General features: G+C 32.8%; 1 protein-coding gene across 1 annotated transcript; it reads right to left on the reverse strand.

The window, feature by feature from the left end:
• Window positions 1–2009: 2009 nt before the first annotated feature.
• Window positions 2010–5374, reverse strand: LOC114382372 (protein SPIRAL1-like 2). The gene is made up of 3 exons (XM_028341748.1): window positions 5227–5374; window positions 3586–3899; window positions 2010–2371 (listed from the first exon to the last, which is right to left on the reverse strand). Exons 2-3 carry the CDS (start codon window positions 3871–3873, stop codon window positions 2288–2290), a joined length of 372 nt encoding a protein of 123 aa, XP_028197549.1. The 5' UTR covers window positions 3874–3899; window positions 5227–5374; the 3' UTR covers window positions 2010–2287.
• Between the last annotated feature and the right edge of the window lie 14482 nt (window positions 5375–19856).

Here is a 19856-nt window from a genome sequence, read left to right on the forward strand (position 1 = left end):
TCCTTTCTTCTTTCATCATCATCCCATTCTTCTCTAAGTTTTTCTATAGTTACATTTTCTTTCATCATCAATGACTTCCCATATATTTAAATGTATGGCTTCAATAAAGATTTGCATTCGAGTTTTCCAATAGTGACAACCCTCGCCATTGAAAACAAAAGGCCTATTAATAGAATTTTCCTCAGGAAATGGAAAGTTAGATGAGGCTATATTTATTCTTGAAGTTTTTAAACTTTAGACAAGAATTCTGCTTTGATACCACTTGTTAGACAAGTGGCCTCAGTATCTTAAGAAGGAGGGTTGAATTAAGATACAAAACTTTGCCAAATTAAAATTTTAACTCTATTTTGGATTAACAATGCACCCTTAATATGAATTATCCAAAGAACAATTCAAAATAAACTTCTTTAAAATATAAGATAAATTGCAATAATTAAAAGAAGTTTAAGGGAAAAGAAAATGTAAACTCAGTTTTTATACTGGTTCGGCCACGCCCTGTGCCTACGTCCAGACTCCAAGCAACCCGCTTGAGATTTTCACTATCTTGTAAAAAGCCTATTACAAAGTCTGAGCCACACAAGAACAACCATTTCCTTGTGTTCAGACATTCTTACAATTTAAGAGACCATCTGTCTCTTAAACAATTCCCTTTGAATAAGAAGAAGAATAAGTTTCTTTCTTTAAGAGAAGGATTTTACAATTGAAGATCGATCAAGATTCCTTATTAAATTTGCAAGTGTTTGGGCCAAGGAATATTTTGAGAGTTATAAGACAATTTGGTTTTGAGAGGATAAGACAATGATGTTCAGGAAAACTCTCTCAGAAATTTCGTGTCCCAATTCACCTATTTATAGGCCTTTGATGATCATTCAAAAATTTCTTGAACAGTTGTGACTCTTGGGAGTCATTTTTGAAAATTCTTTACTGGCAATCGATTACATAAATGTGATAATCGATTACAAAATTAGTTTCTGAAGAGTTGTGACTCTTCAGACTTGAAATTTGAATTTTAATGTCTGGTAATCGATTACACACAAGTTGTAATCAATTATAGGCTTTGAAATTTAAATTTAAATTTCTAAAGACTGTTATAAAACAAATTCAAATTGTATTATCCACCCTAAAGAAGAAATTTATGTTCTTCTCAGAATCAATAGACTGGTTGTCTCTTGAATTGTGAGTTTCCTTATTACAAGGGAAAATGATTCCTTGACTATTTAGAAGTTGTAAAATTTTTTTTTACAAAGATAGTGAAAAATCTCAAATGGATTGCTTGAGGACTAAATATAGATACGAAAAGTGATCGAATCAAAGTTTGTATTTCTCTCTTCCCTTATCTCATTTATGTTATTGCATGTTTAAAGAAATATATTTTAAGCCTATCTTTTAGAATGAAGTTAAAAGTTTGATAGTGGAAATTGTAAGACTTAATTCACCTCGTCTTAAGCTATTGAGGCCACTTGTCCAACACAATTCAACTGATTGAACCAATCGATCCAGTTTTAACAACCTTGAAAAAAAATAGATGTTTTGTACAATCAAATTTAAAACAGATTAAGACCAAGATTGGAACAAGAAAAGCTAAAAACATTTGATACTCGATTTAAAAACAAACAAACCATAACCTACATACTAACTTAACCACCGAGAAAACTGTCACCTAATCCATATGTTGATTGTCATATCACAATGCCCATAAGAGTCTGAGTTCAAGTCCGGTACACAAACTTAACCACCAAAGAACATTCATACAATTTAAAAAACAACAAACCAAAACCTAGATAATAACTTAACCACCAAGGAGCGAGTTCGTTAATGTTAAAATAAAGGGTATGTTTGAATTCACGTTCATTCATTTTAATACTCAGAAACACGAATAGAATTGCAATGAGTAGTAGAGATGAGTAAAAACCAAATACTCTCATACATGTCTAGGAACAAAGAAAACGAACTTTTCGTCATTGCTGCTTTACTTAATAATTCCATCACATGGAACAAGACCAATGATATATATGAAACCCGAGTCATTTCAATAAAGTCAGCATCATGAAATGAACACAATAATAAAGATAAGAGAGCGATTATGAGCAGTAAATTTCATTAATCGAAACCCACACAATAGCACAGAACAACAAACCTATGAATCAGCTTAGTTTGGCCATCAAGCCACACCAACATTGTCAAGAGGTTCAATTGCACAAGAAACAAAGTCCACTGGACTAAAACAATGCAGCTATCTATTTTACACATGATACATCACATGGTAGGTTTGAATCACAATGATGAATTAGTTCCCTGGAGGACCACCAAAGAGGTAATTCAAGGAAGATCCGCCACCTGGGGCAGCATGAACCTTGGTAGATGGCCGATCCTGCACCCAACACAAAACAACAATTAAGAACAATTCCTCGGTACCATAAGAAAAGCTCATTCCTAAAGCATCAAACCAATTCTTTAATGTAAAAGAAAGGTGGTTACAGTTAGCTGTGCTAGCTGTTGGTTTAGTACTTTCTCTCCATGTAAAAATTCCTAACAATTCACTATGCTGAAAAGTATATTAAATTGCATTATCAAACACCTCTGCTGACTTCACTTAACACTCAAACAAAAGGAGGATCTGGTGCACAAGGCTCCCAACTAGTGAGGTGTGGTCTAGGGAAAGGTAAATGTACATAACCTTGCCCTTGGAAGCAAAGACCTATCGGTCCCAAGGCAGCAACCTTACCATTGCACCAAGGCTCACCCTCTCACTTAACTCATATTACAACTGTATTTACATTAAAGATCAACATGATATGCAAAGACTTCCATGATCAACAAAGCATTAGGCATGAAATCATAAGGAAAATTTCTATTGGAAGCCACCATAAAAAACAAAATATGAAATTGCTACATGGCACACTAATAAAATACAGGAGTAGAACCAATTTCTGTAGCACATGTCATCAAGTAAAATGAGATATCACACGTGCACTTACAGACAGAAAAAGGAAGATGGTACATATAACTCTAAACAGGACTAGGGAAGGAGATAAAGAAATATTAATTCTTAAGGATTAAGGTTGCTTTGTTAGGTTATTCGTCAGTCAAAACCCAATAATTCGGATTACATAAACTACTGATTTTCAAGAACAGTACTCATAATCCAAGCAACATAAACAAGAAAATTAAGAAAACAAGCATAAAGTGCATATTATATCTTATGGATATGCAAGAACAGGAGAAAGAATTCTTGTTACTCCAACATCTCACTAACTTGCATGGTAATAGGATTGCCCACAATGTAGCACTACTGCAGTTCGAAATTCTGTTTTACTTTTTAGAGTTTGTTTTGTCCCAAAACTTGTGAACACTAACTTTGCACCTTCATTACTTTTTACTGAATATTACTAGAAATGGTATGCAAGAGGAGGAGACTCCAATCCTTGTCTACTTTACTATTAAGCTTTCTAGTATTTCCTAGGTTAATGTAAGTGGAAACAAACAAGCATATTAAGAGCAGATATGCAGAAAATAGCAAGAGCTAATTACATAGTACAATTAAAATTAAAATAATCATAATAGATAAGTTGAGAAGGGCAGTACAGTAAGAAAGTTGCCACAGTTTTGCCCATCAGCACGATGGTAATTGTTTTTGAGACTTCCAGGAATTCCAGCTGGAATTTGCTTATCAATTGGTGATGATGCAGGTGCTGGTGCTGGTGCTGGTGCTGGTGCTGGACTTTGCTTATCGACTGGTGGTGAAGGAGCACTAGCATTTTGAGTGCGAGCACCATTTGCAGGCTGACTGTTTGCACTGCTGGCAGGCACCCCACTGCCAAAGAGATAACCTAAGGAACTCTGACCACCACCAGCACTGACCCCACGACCCATTTCTCGTCTGTTTGGAGTGGCTAAACCTATATAGCAGCACAACATTTTTTGTCACAAGAAATTCCACAACCAACATTCACGGAATAACAAAACAATAGCTTCAGCAGACAGAACCAAGAGCTATCAGAACTCAACAAAAAGAAACCATTATCAACAGTGGATACCATATTCAAATCCTTGGAGTATTTACCAAGCACCCCAAAGTAAATAAGTTGATTAGTTTTTAATGCACACAGATGATTATTTTACATTAATAAAGAACATTTATAAAGTTTCAATTACATACAGCCTCCATCTTTCATCTTTCAATTACATACACGGGTAAGCTTATCAGTGTGCAGAATGGAAAATGCCGTTGTCAAAAATGAAATAAATAGGGAAATGAAAAGCTTGAGGATTGGGAAAATTTAAATCAATGCATATAGCGGTCATCCAAATGATTCAAAAGGTTTTCATATCCCTTACTTCGAAGAGCAGAACCAAGATGAATAAATATTACTATTTTACTATTTCTTTTCATGCGTTAACATTTTGTGTAGAACATTTGCAGGATACTTTGAAACTAAATAGCCATTTTTTACAAAAACATAAATCTCCTTTTCATTTTCCTTCATCTGCATATATCCTCTTCAAGAGGATAAAATTACTGAGAAAGATCAGACGAAACGTGAAACTCAGTCACATTTCTTCTATACCCTACAATGCAATAAAAACTTCATCCGATTGCATCCCTTCTAGTTCCATCTTTATACACTTCTTTCTTCACAGATCAAGCAAACCCAAAACCATTTCAGGACCAGGCCCTTTTGATCTAGCTATTTCTAAAGTGCATGGACTCAAAACACTTAAAAGACACAGAATGGAATAAGAAAACCAGTGAGATCAGATGCTAAATCTGAGAACAAGTGACCAATCAACAAATCAAAGCTAAAGAAGCAATCTTTAAGCGATTCAAGCATAAAAAAACACAAACAAGAACACGCCACAACAAGATTCACAATCCAACACACACTCATCAGTCCAAACTAATTAAAAACAAACAAATCTAACATTGGAAAAAGAAAAAAGAAAAAAACAAACCCCACTAACTTTTTTAGCCTCAAAATGAAAAGATAAAATAAACCCAACAAGCATGCAAGAAAAAAAAAACGTACCAGAAAATAAAAAAATAAAATAAAACAAAACAAAATATAATGAGTTAACTAGGAACATCATCATCAGACAATAGAAAACAGCACATGAAACATAGATGATTAAAACCCAGAAAGGAAAATAAGGTAGCACATGGTGTGGATCGAAATGGAAAAAAAGAAAGGAGTGAGATCTGAAGTTTTTTTTTTTTTCTTTTCGTACCTTGTTGCTGCAGAGAAACGACTCACTCACTCGCTGACAGCAACTGAGTCGGTGACGTTAGAAGCGAGGCTTAACCCACTATGTAACAGCTATAAAAAAAACTGATATTTATAAGAATAAATTACATTCACACTCTTTACGTTTTTTCTTAAATTACATCAAATATCCTTTCTTTTTTATATTACTTTCAGTCCCTTCTCTTAAAGTTGTGTTAATTAAAATATCAAATTATTCTATTATCTTTATTAAATACTTAATAATAAATAAAACAATTGATCTTAGGAATTAACTTTTCTTACCAATTTTTTTTAATGATTAACTCTTATTTGCCAATGAAGAAAACACCGCTTTTCATTGACCCAATCAAAAATAAATATTCTAAAGAAAAAAGTTAAAAATACTAAAATTTAAAACAAAATATTGAACCAATAGATATGGCTGAAAATAGGTCCACTAAAAATATAGCAACTAAATGACTTAATACACATAAAAAATTGAAATAAAAAGGAGAAAAAGCAAGAGTATTAACACATACGTACAAATAATATAGATTCATGTCTAATTAAAATAAAAAAAATATTAAATTGCTTTTAAGTTAAAAATGATATCATGTCTTATATAAAATTAAGAGAAAAAAAGATAAGAATATTTTAAACATATATTTGTTAAATTATTAAATGAGAAAATTTGAGTATAATATAAATTAAACAATTAAATAATTTTTTTGTATGAGACAAAAAAAATGGGTCTCAAATTAGAAAAATATAAGAAATACTAGTATAATTTACTCTATTTATAAAGAATCCAAATTTATTCAAAAACATAAAAGTAATTATTTTATTTTAAAAAAATGAAATTTTATAGTGTGGTTGTAAAGCAAAGTCAATCAACTGAGCTGGTTTTTGGGCAGACAGCAATATCCATGGATTGGCCATGATCCATGCCTGGCAAACACAATAATGTTCCTCACGTGCATAAGTATTGGTTGTCTTAGACGCCTACTTATGCTAAAAAGGCACAATGAAGGGGTGGTTGTTCCCAAATCTCGATAAAATTTTCCTTCCTCACAACGTTTCATTCATCAAAGATAGCCGTTGTAAAAAAAAAAAAAAAAAAGATAGTCGTTACATTTTTGTTAGTATTTCAAAATACAAAGTTACTAAATTAAGTTATTGCTTGATTTAAGGGAATAAAAAACATGTGAAAGTTAATTAAAGTAGAGGAATGTTGAGATGTGAGACGCACATCAATTTTAGAAACTTTCATTTCAAATGCTCTGAAGTGTAATTTAACAAAACACTGCCTAAGTTTCCTATGGAATGGTTTTTAATTTTAAACTTTCATGCTTTTCAAATTTTAAATTCTTATACTTAATTGATCCATAATTTATGTTTTATTTTTAGTTTTTTCTTTCTTCTTCCATTTAATTAGCAAAGTGAGATGGAATTATTCTTTTCATATTCTTTCCATACGCAGGCAGAGGGAGAGAGCGAGTGAGTCATGATGACTCTCAAATTTTTTTCCATACATACATATATATATATATATATATATATATATATATATATATATAAACTTTTACTTTATTCGTTCAATATATTTTTCTTTTTATTCATTATTTTTGTACTCAATACAAATATATTTATTTTTTATGTATAAAAATATTAATTATACATTAAATTTCATGTATACATTATACTTTTGATTTTTTAACTAATTTTGTCTCTCAAAATTTGAGCTCCCATCATAATACCAATAATAATGGTGATATAATACTTATTTTCTCTTACTAAAAAAAAGAGAGAAATCCACTTTTTTTTATTCTATGCATAAGAAACAATTTACTTTTTACAAACCCAATATATGTAATTGGGATGTTATAAGTTTTAAATATGGACTAAAAATATTCACCCTTAACGATGAACTTAACCACCTATGCTCTGTCTATACACACAGGGACGAATGAATCCAGCATTCAATTTAAGGAGGTCAAAAAGTTAAATGTTAAATAAACAATAAATTATAATAAATAAAATATGGTGTATCTTTTATTTAAGTAGTGTATGATGTTCTTTCATATCATAAAACTTATTAATGATATAATTTGTATTAAACTTTTCGGTAATTTTTCTCTCAATATAGGTAATCAAACAATCAATTAAAAATTCATCATTCATCTTGTTTTTGAGTTTGTTTTTCACCATTTTCAGAGCAGAAAATGATCTCTATAGTTGAAACAGAGAGAGTCAACACCAAACAAATTAACCGATCAATCAAAGGATAAGTAAAATATTTCCTTGTTTTCACCAATTCTTGACGTAGCTCAAAAATTATTGATAGATTTCTCAATTCTTAATGAAAAGGAACATCAAGTTCATAATGTTGAGCTTGTATCATTTGGATAAAACTTTGTTGTCAAATCATAAATTTTCTCCACATCAAGTGATTTGTAAAGATCTTTAGTATCTAAAATTGAACTCAAAGTAAACATTTTCATCATATTGTCACAAAATCTATTATTGAGCTCATGTAATAGGGTGTCAAGGGTGGCAATGAACAAATTTATACGATAATAATGTTCAATTGTAATATTCACAAAATCTTTTTTTATGTTTTCTCTTTTTTTTTGCTAGGGTTGGAATCGGGTCATGACAACCTACTCCAACCCACAATTAAGCAACACGGTTGGAAAAACCCTAATTGCCTAACCCCCAAATGACATGAGAAAGGAGGTCGCTATCACAAAGGGTGGTATGCCTCTATGGCACCACCGGTGCAGGGCCCGACGGTGCAAGGCTGGGGAGGCGGTGGCACGACGGCGGAGCGAAAGAAAACGGAAATGTCATGAGGAATGTGATGAAGAATAACCAAAACAAAACACAATAACAAACTATGCATCACAGTCCAATCCACATGAACCTCGTTGACGATCAAGGTGCCCTCGGTGAGATAGAACAAAATGAAGCAGCAGATCGCAAAAAAGAAAAGAAAGGAGAAAGAATGGGGAGAGGAAAACGTGAGAAAGTGAGGAAATAAGAGATTACCTAATGACCTTTCTCTCCTCTTACGGTGTTGTCAAATGACACAACATAATTGGTCTAATTGTTGTCTTTGGGATCCATGCCACCCTCAATGGGCATTAATACTTCGTCCCTCTTTCCTCTTTTATGCACCATACTTATTCCTCTTGTCTTAATAAACTTTCATTGAGAACCCAATAGATCACACGGTCTTTATTTTTATAACTTTTTTTTAAAAGAGGTGAGGACAGAATTGGAAAGGGGAGGTTCATATATATATATAGGATGGAAATGATGGTGCAAAGTAGGAAAACCTGACTACAAACCTACATATACTCCAAACATGACAATGACCCTGGATGACATGATATATAGAAACACCATCTACAAATACCATTTATTTTTTATGGCCTAATTAGCTTGCATAATTTTGTGCTAACAAATCAAAGCATTCAATTAGAAGAGACATTACATGAATCTAGCTAAGCAAAAAAAAAAAAACGGCATTCTTAGTCTGAATTTAATATTTAATATTAAAATGATCAAATTAATTATTTAATTATAAAAAGGTATTTATAAATAGTATTACAGTCATCAATTTAATTCTTCATTAATCCAGTTACATTCGACGAGTATTCAGGAATGGATCCAGAAGTGTGTATTAAAGGGAGCTGAGTTTTTTTTACATGATTATTTAAATATTTCCCTTCTAATAACAAGTTTTAAAAATGTTTATTATTAATTTTATGGATAAAATTAGAGAAATAAACTATTATCATACAAAATTTAAACAAAATCTATTTTTTATGATATATTTTATTTTATAATTTTAATTTTATATATATATATATATATATATATATATATATATATATATATATATATATATATGTATGTTATATATTTTACACAAAGAGTCCTAATTAAGGAGGGTCCCTGTTTGCCCCTTTAGATCCGTCCCTGAAAGCATTGTAAAGTTGAAACTTCAATCAACTTTAAGAAGTTCAAGTCACCTGTACTTTTTATAATTCATCTGCTGATCTTAAGTAATTGGGTAGCAAAATTTGAAGAACGAAAGTTTGGACAACTAAGAAAATGGAGAATGTAAAAAGGCTTTATGTGTGGACAGAAGGGAATCTTGTTCGGGTCCCAGAGCATATATATATATATATATATATAATATTATCATAGCATATTTATTTATATCATCAGTGGAAGAATTTGGGATAATTATTATTCATTTTTGAACTATCCTAAAGTAGTTAGTTTAATCATAATTATATTTATGGACTCATTCAACAAATGACCGGCCGGTACAAAAGAAAAAGACTTAGCTGTTATCAAATTATTGCATTATATACATATTCTTCAACTTTTGTCATCATATAAGAGTTAGACGTTAGTTTTGAAATTGAGAGGGTCTAGTTGATTGATTGAATAATTGAATAATTGAATAATGTGGGTTATTGTAAATTTATTGATTAAAAGAAATGTTAGTATTAAAAGGAAAAAAAATGAATTTTACACTATCAATCAAACAAATTGAAAAACATTGTTACAGTGCATTGACTGCATTCTTTAATATTTCTTTGGGTTAAGTATTTTTAAAATTTTAAAGATCAAATGCAATAAAATTATTTTTAGATGCATAATATCCTTACGAGTTAATATTTGGAAAACTAAAATCATATTTAATGATATTTATATCTTACTCTCTTTTTATTAGTAAAAATATCATTAGAATGTATACACACATTTCTTTATAGAAATAAATACAACTAATGTGAATTGGAAACGAAAGGAAAAGTCAATTAATTGATTAAGGATACCTTTGGATAAAAGTTGAGAAATTATATTTGTAAACTCCAATGTATAAAATGAAAAAAAAAATTATTACTTTGAGAATAAAAATAGGATCAAATATGCTTGCGGTAATCCTTCTAAAATTTAAAAAGAATTAATTTGATTCTCATAAAAAAAATTATATTAATTTGATCCTTATAAATATAAATCATATTTTTTTATGATCTTCAATGATAACTTTATTAGACAATTTATTCACCTGTCTAACAGATTTAATTTCTTTTCCTCTATCTCCCTGATCTCATCTTTTTCCTTGATTTCATACCAAATATAAAATAATCATTTAAGAAGTGACAAAAAAGCTATAATTTATGGGGGTTTTAGTTTAAAAAAATTATTTAATTCATTTCAAAAGATTTTAACATCAACAAATTATTTAATTTATTTGCAATCAGATAACATGTGTAAGTTGGTTAACCACATCAAAATATCATCTAACCAAACAACCATTTAGGACCATACAAAATATTTTTTATTTTTTACAAAGATAAAATTAATACGAGAAATTATATAAAGGCCAAATTAATATTTTTCAAAATTTTAGAAATTCTTCTAACATATTTTACCCATAAAAATACTATTGATTACTCAACTAAAATTCATACATACACTAACTAATCAGGCTAAACCAAAACTATTGCTCATGGGAGACTAAACCAAAACTCTTATAAAAGAGATCGATCACACTTATATGTATAAAACAAACGAAACATTAAAAGTAATGGTGTTGTTCTTCCTTTAAGCTTTGTTACTCAGTTAATCCCTTCATAAAGCTAGCATGGAGCACTTAGGTTTGGTATTCCAATAACAACAGTTGCTTGCTACTAAGGCAAAGTTATCAGGAAATGCAACTCACCAAGCAAACTTTTCCAGCAAAAAGGGCTAAGCAGCCAAAGATGCAACCTTTCTCAAGCATCACGCATGGGACAACTTGCATCGTATCGTCCATGTCTCGAAGATCATGCAAACACATACTTTACCTTGTGCTTGTAATTAATAAAAGGAGCTAGCTAGCTTCTTGGCTCTAGCAAAGAACACTAGTATTTCTTCAATGCTTCATATTAATTAGGGTCATACAAATTATTTTTATGGACCCAAAGCATCTCAGCTGAAAGTTAAGAGTAATCGCTGGTGATATCGAGATTAATTTAAGGAATTAATCTCTTTCTTTAATAAATACTTTTTCATACATGCAAATCATATGATATTTTTTGGATGAACCCTTATTATATTAATAATTATATAATCTTACACAAATGATTATGAATTGAAAATTAAAATAAATTCTTCTTGGGTGTAAAAGATTGCCTGAATTTAAATTTGGGGTGTATCTAAATGAATATTTACAAAATTGATTTTGAAATCAAGTAACTTATATTTAAATGTGTTTATTATAAAAATAAATTAGAAGTAAAATTCAATATAAAGCAAAAGTTATTTAAGTTGATTCAAATTTTTGTATGCATGATAACTCCTCAAAATAATGTTAGACATATAATTTAATTAGGGCCAAAAGTTACATCATTAATATTTGCCTATGTTTTTTATATTTGTAATAGATCTTTTTTTAGTTTATTATCCAAAAAATATATATTTTTTAATTTTACTAACCTATATTTTCAAAATTTTGCTTTTGATGAATACAGTTAATTTTGATTGTTAGGTGATAGTGTTGCAAGCTAATAAAATGTTATATCATTGGTTAAAAGATGATTTGAGATACTAACATAATGTCAAATCATTAATTCATAAATTTAAATTAATAATAGATATAAACATAAAAATTGAAAATATTGATAAATTAAAAAAACATATTTTTTTAAATATAAAAAATATATTTAACCCTTATTATTTTAACATGAATTTAAATGATTTAACGTAAATTTTAACATACAGTAATTGTATCTGGAATTCGAATTACTACACAGATCTTAAATTCTTAATCATGGAGTGAAGGAAAATGGAAACCTCGTTTCTTCAATATACTGTGATGCGCCGAATTGTGGCAAATTGTCCTAATAGGCTTCTTTTAGAAATAATTTTTTAATTTGGATCTGTTTCTAAACTTTTTTCGGAGGGAGTGTTGTTTTTGCACATGCAAAACTTTACTTGGAGTGACGACTTTGCCTTGGATCAACACACGTGAAGAAAAATGCCATTACCATTGGTAATTTGCATTGGTCCCGTCATTGTCATGGACAATTTGACTAAGCTAGGTGGGAAACATCAGTGTGACTAGCGATTTGGTCATGCATGGTTCAGACTTAGTTGGACTTGCAATTTGGTCATACATTCAACGTATATTATATCAATCATCAATTATAAATGTATTTAATTTTTTTCGTTAAAATCAATCATCCCTAATTTAACTACAATCATATTTAATTTTTTCCGTCTAATTTTTTTTCATTAAAATCAACATTCCTAATTTTTTTTCGTTAAAATCAATCATCCCTAATTTAACTACAATCAATTACAATTACAATTGTATTTAATTTTTTCCGTTTAATTTCTTTCCGTAAAAATCAACAATGACTATTTTTTTCCGTTAAAATCAATCATCCCTAATTTAACTACAATCAATTACAATCGTATTTAATTTTTTCCATCTAATTTTTTCCATTAAAATCAACCATGCCTAATTTTTTCCGTTAAAATCAATCATTTCTAATTTAACTACAATCAATTACAATTGTATTTAATTTTTTCCGTCTAATTTTTTTCCGTTAAAATCAACCATGTCTAATCAATTACAATCATATTTAGTTGATTTGATAATATGATTGTAGTTAAATTAGGGATGACTGATTTTAACAGAAAAAATTAGACATGGTTGATTTTAACGGAAAAAAATTAAACGGAAAAAATTAAATACGATTGTAATTGATTGTAGTTAAATTAGGGATGATTGATTTTAACGGAAAAAAAATTAGGCATGTTGATTTTAATGGAAAAAATTAGACGGAAAAAATTAAATATGATTGTAATTGATTATAGTTAAATTAGGGATGATTGATTTTAACGGAAAAAAATTAAATACGATTGTAATTGATGATTGATATAATATACGTCGAATGTATGACCAAATCGCCAGTCCAACTACGTCTTGCCTGCCATGCATGACCAAATCGTCAGTCACACTGACGTTTCCCATCTAGCTTGGTCAAATCGCCAATGACAATGACAGGACCAATGCAAATTACCAAGATCCAAGGCAAAGTCACCGGTCCAAATGACGTTTTGCATGTGTAAAAACAGCATTCCTCAAAAAAAAAAATTAAAAATAGACCCAGATTGAAAAATTGTTTCTAAAAGGAGCCTATTAGGACAATTTGCCCTGAATTGTCGGTCACCCACCATGTCCATGACAACCACTAACAACAGTCACAATCGACATTTAATTTCAAAATATAATAATCTTACTTGCCGTTGCCTTGTTGCACCAAGCTTCCAAAGTGTCCGTTTCAAGTTTTTTTTTATGCTAAATGCTCAACCAGTTTGGACTAAGTTTCACTTGCTTTCTTCTTCATCTTTTTCTTAAAGGACTAAATTTTTATAGAAAATAATAATTCTCTGTAGGTGTAAAAATTAGATTATTAATTAATTATAAATTATTATTAGTATAAGGGTGAGTTGGTTTAAACTTATTTCTTGAAAAATACTTATTTAAATAAAATAAGGATTTTTTTTTTATTTTCTTAATGTGTTTGTTTAAACTATTTCTAGTTAAAAAATCTCATTTTCTATTTATTTTGAGAAGCAAATCTTATCTACTTATTAATTTTTTTTAAAGCACTTTTTTTTTAAGTTTGAACAAACCAACCCTAATTCTTAAGATGGTGATTATAAAGTTCAACAAACTTGTTATTCATATTGATTTGTCATTGGATGATAAGATAAAAATTTAAGACTTAGATGTTGTTTTCCCGAAGTTGGAAGGTGTGTTTTTTTAATTTCTGAACTTTAAAAATATTTGTGTTAAATCCCTAAATTTTAAGCATTTTTGTGGGTTCAAAATTGAACCAAATTGTTTGTAAACCGTCAAATAGATAAAAAAAAATTGCAAAAACAAAAAAATCTATAAAGCAACATATTTTTTGCAATTTGGTTGGATTTTCGAATCTGTTTATAAAAAAAAAAATTGAACCAAACCAAACAAATCACATGTAGAAAAAAATACTACTACGTGGGAGGTCGAATGAGAGGTGGGGCGAGAAGGGGAGTGGACGGTGGGAGAGGGAATTCTTGGCGGTGGGAGAATGGAGGTGGTGCTTTTCACACAAAGGTGCAATCTGATGATAGGTGGAATCTTGTGCAATATCGTAAGAGGTGGGATGGTGGGAGAGGCTCTGGTTATACCAAACCAGATATTTATCAATCCAGGGACCAAAGGAGTAAGGAGCAACTCCAATCAACAACAATTTACATTACCAATTTTGCGGAGGAGATGAATGCGAAGCACTTGTTCAACAGTCTCAGGAGCTATGGTGACTTGCAAGAGGTGGTGATTCCGGCAAGGAGAAATAGGATGGGTAAAAGGTTCGGTTTTGCTCGTTTTTGCCGGATTCAAGAGCCGGAACGATTCGCCATGAAGCTGGACAATATTTTCATTGGAGGGGATAAGCTTTTTGCAAATCTTCCTCGATATCAAAGAGATCAAGCGAAGAAGATGCCCGGAGGTCCAATATCTAAGGAGAGTGTGTCGGTGGTATGGAAGTCAACTCAGGTGTGGAAACCGAAAGTCATTGGCCAAGCTAGTGAAATTACAAACGGATCCATGCATGTCCAAATGGGTGGCGAGCTGAAGTATGAGGCAAAGGTGGAGGATATGAAGCGTCTAAGTAAAGCTATGGTCGGAGTTGTGATACATCCGGGCCAATCTTATCTTATACAAGAACATTTTGCTATGCAAGGGGTGTTTACAATTTTAGTTACTCCCTTAGGAGCTAACATGGTTCTCTTAGAAGGTAGTGTAGGTGTCGAGGACTTCCAAGGCTACATAGAGGAAGCGAAAGGGTGGCTACAACAATGGTTCAAAGAAATCAAGCCGTGGAATGCGTCGATCGTAGACGAGGAGAGATTGGTTTGGGTGAGATGTTACAGGGTTCCAAGCCACGTATGGGACTCCGATTTCTTCTCTTTTTTAACGAAGGATATTGGCGTTTTTGTAAACTCTGATGACAACACCATGAAGAGAAAGACAATGGATGTAGCTCGATTAATGGTGCGCACAGTCAAAAAAGAGGCAATTCATATGATCCGCAAGGTGTGTATCAATGGCGTCTCTTTTTCCATTAAGATGGTGGAGGATTGGTTTGGTCCAATACAATGGAGTAGTTTACAGGATCAAAGTAAGCGCGAGTTATATAATGATGAAAATTCTTCCAGTGATGATGAAGTGTGGCTGGAGAGTTCGCCGGAAGATGATTTGGTGAAGGAGGATGATGAAGCTGGCAGTTATGGAAATAATTCAGCATTAAATGAGGCATTAATTGGAATATCAATTTCAAATTCAAATGAAGGCAATAATGAGTTGGTAAGTAAAAGTGGTAATCAGGAATTAGAAGAGGATTACGTGGAGGAGATAAAAGACCACTCAAAGGATAATTTATTGTGTTGGAACTCTGCTGGAGATTTTATGAAACAATTAGAGAGTCAACAAGTGGGGGAATATTCAGCAAATTCGCATGTGAGTGCAACACGTGGATCAGGGGGGGTGTAAAGAGGGTTTTTGTGAAGAAAGCCCAGGAAATTCATTAAGTTCGTTTGGCCCAATTGTGTCTCAGAATCATTTGGGTCCAGTTTTTAATAATAACTCAGGCCCATTAGTGGAAAGACTCTCTTCAATCCAAAGAAACAATCTCTCTTCTCAGATCCCACGCATGAAACAGAAAACTTTCCAAACGTGGCTTTCTCTCAAAACCGGGTCGGGCATCATGTTCCAACAGGTTCAATCACGATTTGAAATCAATTTCTCAGCAATCCTCCATGAACGAAGCTCCTGTAAAGTCGCGCACAGCAACAGAGCAAGCCGCAACGCATTTCTCTGGTGGCTCGGTCTTGTGCGGTGGGTCATTGTCAAGCGCTGATATGCGTTTATGTAACAACAAGTTCTGGGTTTTACAGAGCAAATCAGTGGTGCAGAGGGTTTGGGAAGAGGCACGTCACATTGGGGTGGAAGGCACGGAGAAGGACGAGGTGTACATTCAGCAGATTAATTTATGTGAGAGCAGAGATGCAGTTGCAAAGCAGCAGAGAGTGAACAACAATGGTGTCTCATGAATATTATGTCTTTGAACATGAGAGGGTTGGGAGACAATTCAAAGAGAAGGAGGTTGGCCAAAATCATCAATTCAGGTAATTTTGATCTTGTTTGTCTCCAAGAAACTAAGAGAGAATTTATTGAAGATTATGTTGTTGAAAATATGTGGGGTAACCAGTTAATTGATTGGATAGCTTTGCCTTCGTCTGGTTTGTCGGGTGGTTTGTTAATGATGTGGAAAAGGGGATTATGGGTGGTTAAGTCTAATTTTTCTGGTCATGGCTTCATAGGTGTTTGTGTTGAGTTTAAGTCGAAATTATTCTTCTTCGTTAATGTTTATGCTCCATGTAATACTGCTGGTAGAAGATTATTGTGGGAGAATTTATATAATCTCAAATGTGGTAGCTCTGCGGGAGAGTGGTGTCTGGTGGGGGATTTCAATGCGGTATCTAATAGGGAGGAAAGGACGGGCAGAAGCGAAAATTGGGGGTATATTGATATGGTGGATTTTAATGCTTTTGTGAATGAAATGAATCTTATTGATCCTCCTTTGCATGGGAATAAATTTACTTATTTCTGCTCTGATGGTATTGCTGCTAGTGGACTGGACAGGTTTCTTGTTTCGGATGGCATCATGAATCTATGGCAAGTAAAGGGGCAGAGGGTTGGTAAACAAGACATTTCTGATCATTGCCCCATATGGTTGGAATGTTCTAATTTCAATTGGGGTCCTAAGCCTTTTCGTTTTAATAACTGTTGGCTTGAACATGATGGTTTCAAGTCTTTTATTGTTGAGGAGTGGAAGAAGATTCAGATTACTGGAAGAAAGGCATATGTCATAAAGGAGAAGCTGAAAATTATTAGAGAGAGTTTGAAAAAGTGGAATAAGGAGGTGTTTGGGTGGCTAGACCTTAATATAGAAAATATAGTGGCTGATATGAATGAGTTGGACAGAGGCATAGAGGAGGGGTGTAATCTTAATGTGGTGGTGAAGAAGAAAGAAGCAAATGCATTATTTTGGCAACAACTAATGATGAAGGAGAGCTTGTTGAAATAGAAATCTAGGTTGCGTTGGATTAAAGAAGGAGATTCTAACACAAAATTCTTTCATTCTTGTCTTCAAGATAGGAGGAGAAAGAATCAAATTTTATCCTTACAAGTGGAGGGGCGTTGTGTGGAACAGGTTGGGGAAGTGAAGATGGAAGTGCGTCGATTTTTTGAGGAAGGATTCAAGGAAGCTTCTTTTTCTTGACCGGTGTTGGGGGGGATAGAGTTTCAGACTTTGGGGTCGGAAGAAAATTCTTTCTTAGTGGCACCATTTTCAGAGGAGGAGATAAAGGATGTAGTGTGGAGTTGTGATGGTAATAAATGCCCTGGTCCGGATGGTTTCAACTTGCGCTTTATAAAAGAATGTTGGGAGTTTGTCAAGGATGATATTGTTGAATTTTTACAAGAATTTCATATCACAGGTGTGCTTCCTAAAGCTATTACGGCTTCCTTCTTGGCTTTGATTCCAAAGGTAAATAGCCCCCAGAATCTAAAGGAATATAGGCCCATTTGTCTGATTGGGTGCCTATATAAAATTCTCTCCAAGGTGTTGGCGTCTAGATTAAAGAAGGTAATAGCTAAACTTATATCTCCTTGTCAGTCAGCTTTCATTTCAGGAAGACAAATTTTAGATGGTGTCTTGATGATTAATGAGGTAGTTGATCTTGCCAAACGTAGAAAGGATGAATGTTTGTTGTTTAAGGTAGACTTTGAGAAGGCATATGACTCGGTTTCCTGGAGTTTTTTGACTTACATGTTGAACAAAATGGGTTTTGATAAGAGATGGATTGGGTGGATACAGGCGTGTGTTTTTTCTAGTTCTATGTCAGTCTTGGTTAATGGGAGCCCCACGGATGAATTCACAGCTCATAAAGGTTTAAGACAAGGAGATCCACTATCTCCATTTTTATTTCTCATTGTGGCACAGGGACTTTCTGGTTTGGTACAAAAGGCAAGTCAGGTTGGAAATTTTGATGGTTATCAGGTGGCAGATGGTTTGAACTTGTCTCTATTACAATTTGCTGATGACACAATTTTATTGGGTAAGGGGTCTTGGAAGAATTTGTGGAGCATCAAAACTATTTTTAGAAGCTTTGAGTTAGTATCTGGTCTTCGGGTCAATTTCCACAAAAGTAAGTTGATTGGTTTGAATATCAATGAAGGTTTTCTAGAGTCAGCATCAATCTTTCTCTCTTGTTGTATGACTTTAATACCTTTTAAGTTCTTGGGTGTTCCGGTTGGTGCCAACCCGCGGCGAAGATCGACTTGGAAACCGGTGGTGGATTCTATGAGGGCTAAATTGTCTTGTTGGAGGGGACGTAATCTATCCATCGGAGGAAAGGTAACACTTATTAATTCGGTTCTCTCGAGTTTACCTCTATATTTTTTCTCCTTTTTCAAAGCTCCTAAAGTGGTTATTAAGGAACTAACACAAATTCAAAGAGATTTTTTGTGGGGATCACATGAGGAGGAAAGGAAGATTTGTTGGGTGTCATGGGAAGACATTTGCAAACCGAAGAAAGAGGGAGGGTTGGGTGTGAAGAATTTAGAGGTTTTAAACATATCTTTGCTGGCTAAATGGAAGTGGAGGTGTATTCATGATCATAATGCACTTTGGAGGGATTTGCTAGCTTTTAGATATGGTAATTTAATCGCAAAGCAAACTTGTAGTCTTGATCGATCATGGGGCACAAAAGATTCAATATGGTGGCGGGATTTGATGTTGTTGGAGAAAGAATTGTCACAAAACCAGATTTTTTTTCAAAGAGCAGTGAGTTGTGATGTAGGAGATGGACAATCAATTCTATTTTGGTATAATAAATGGTTAGGGTCCGAGCCGTTGAAGGATGCTTTCCCGGAGTTGTTTGCAATTTCATCTCAGCAGTTGGTGTCTGTAGGAAACACAGGTTCATGGAGGAAAGACCAATGGACGTGGGGCTTGACTTGGAAGAGACAGTTAAATCCGAATGAGGAAGAGTCACTTCACTCTTTGGAGACCATTCTGGTTGATGTGCATCTAGTGGCAGAATCTCATGACAGGTGGAAGTGGTCCTTACACAACTCCAAATTATTCACTATAAGTTCTTGCTATTCTTTTGCCATGTCTTTGGTAAATCAAACACAAATGAATAGCGATATACTGGATATACTATCTATAGTTTGGAAAGTTCCTGTGCCATCCAAAGTAGCTTTGTTTTGTTGGCGGTTACTATTGGATCGATTGCCAACCAAGGATAATTTAATTAGAAGGAATGTGGTCATTAATAATAGTAGGTGCTCTCTATGTGATTCTTGTGATGAAAATGTTGTACACTTATTCTTTCACTGTGATTTTTCTAAATGTATTTGGAAAGAAATTTTGAGCTGGATTGGGATTGTCAATGTTATAGCAGTGGGGGGAGTTCAACATTTTTGGGAATATGATAGGCTCCTCAAAT

Source organism: Glycine soja, chromosome 13 (assembly GCF_004193775.1).
Source record: "Glycine soja cultivar W05 chromosome 13, ASM419377v2, whole genome shotgun sequence".
NCBI lineage: Eukaryota > Viridiplantae > Streptophyta > Magnoliopsida > Fabales > Fabaceae > Glycine > Glycine soja.

Bases quoted from the DNA above. Each gene is read 5' to 3' on its own strand.
- LOC114382372 (XM_028341748.1), bottom strand. From the start codon at position 3,873: ATGGGTCGTGGGGTCAGTGCTGGTGGTGGTCAGAGTTCCTTAGGTTAT. The intron at 2,372-3,585 runs GTACTGCCCTTC...TGTTGGGTGCAG, and splicing joins ACTGTGGCAACTTTCTTACT to GATCGGCCATCTACCAAGGT.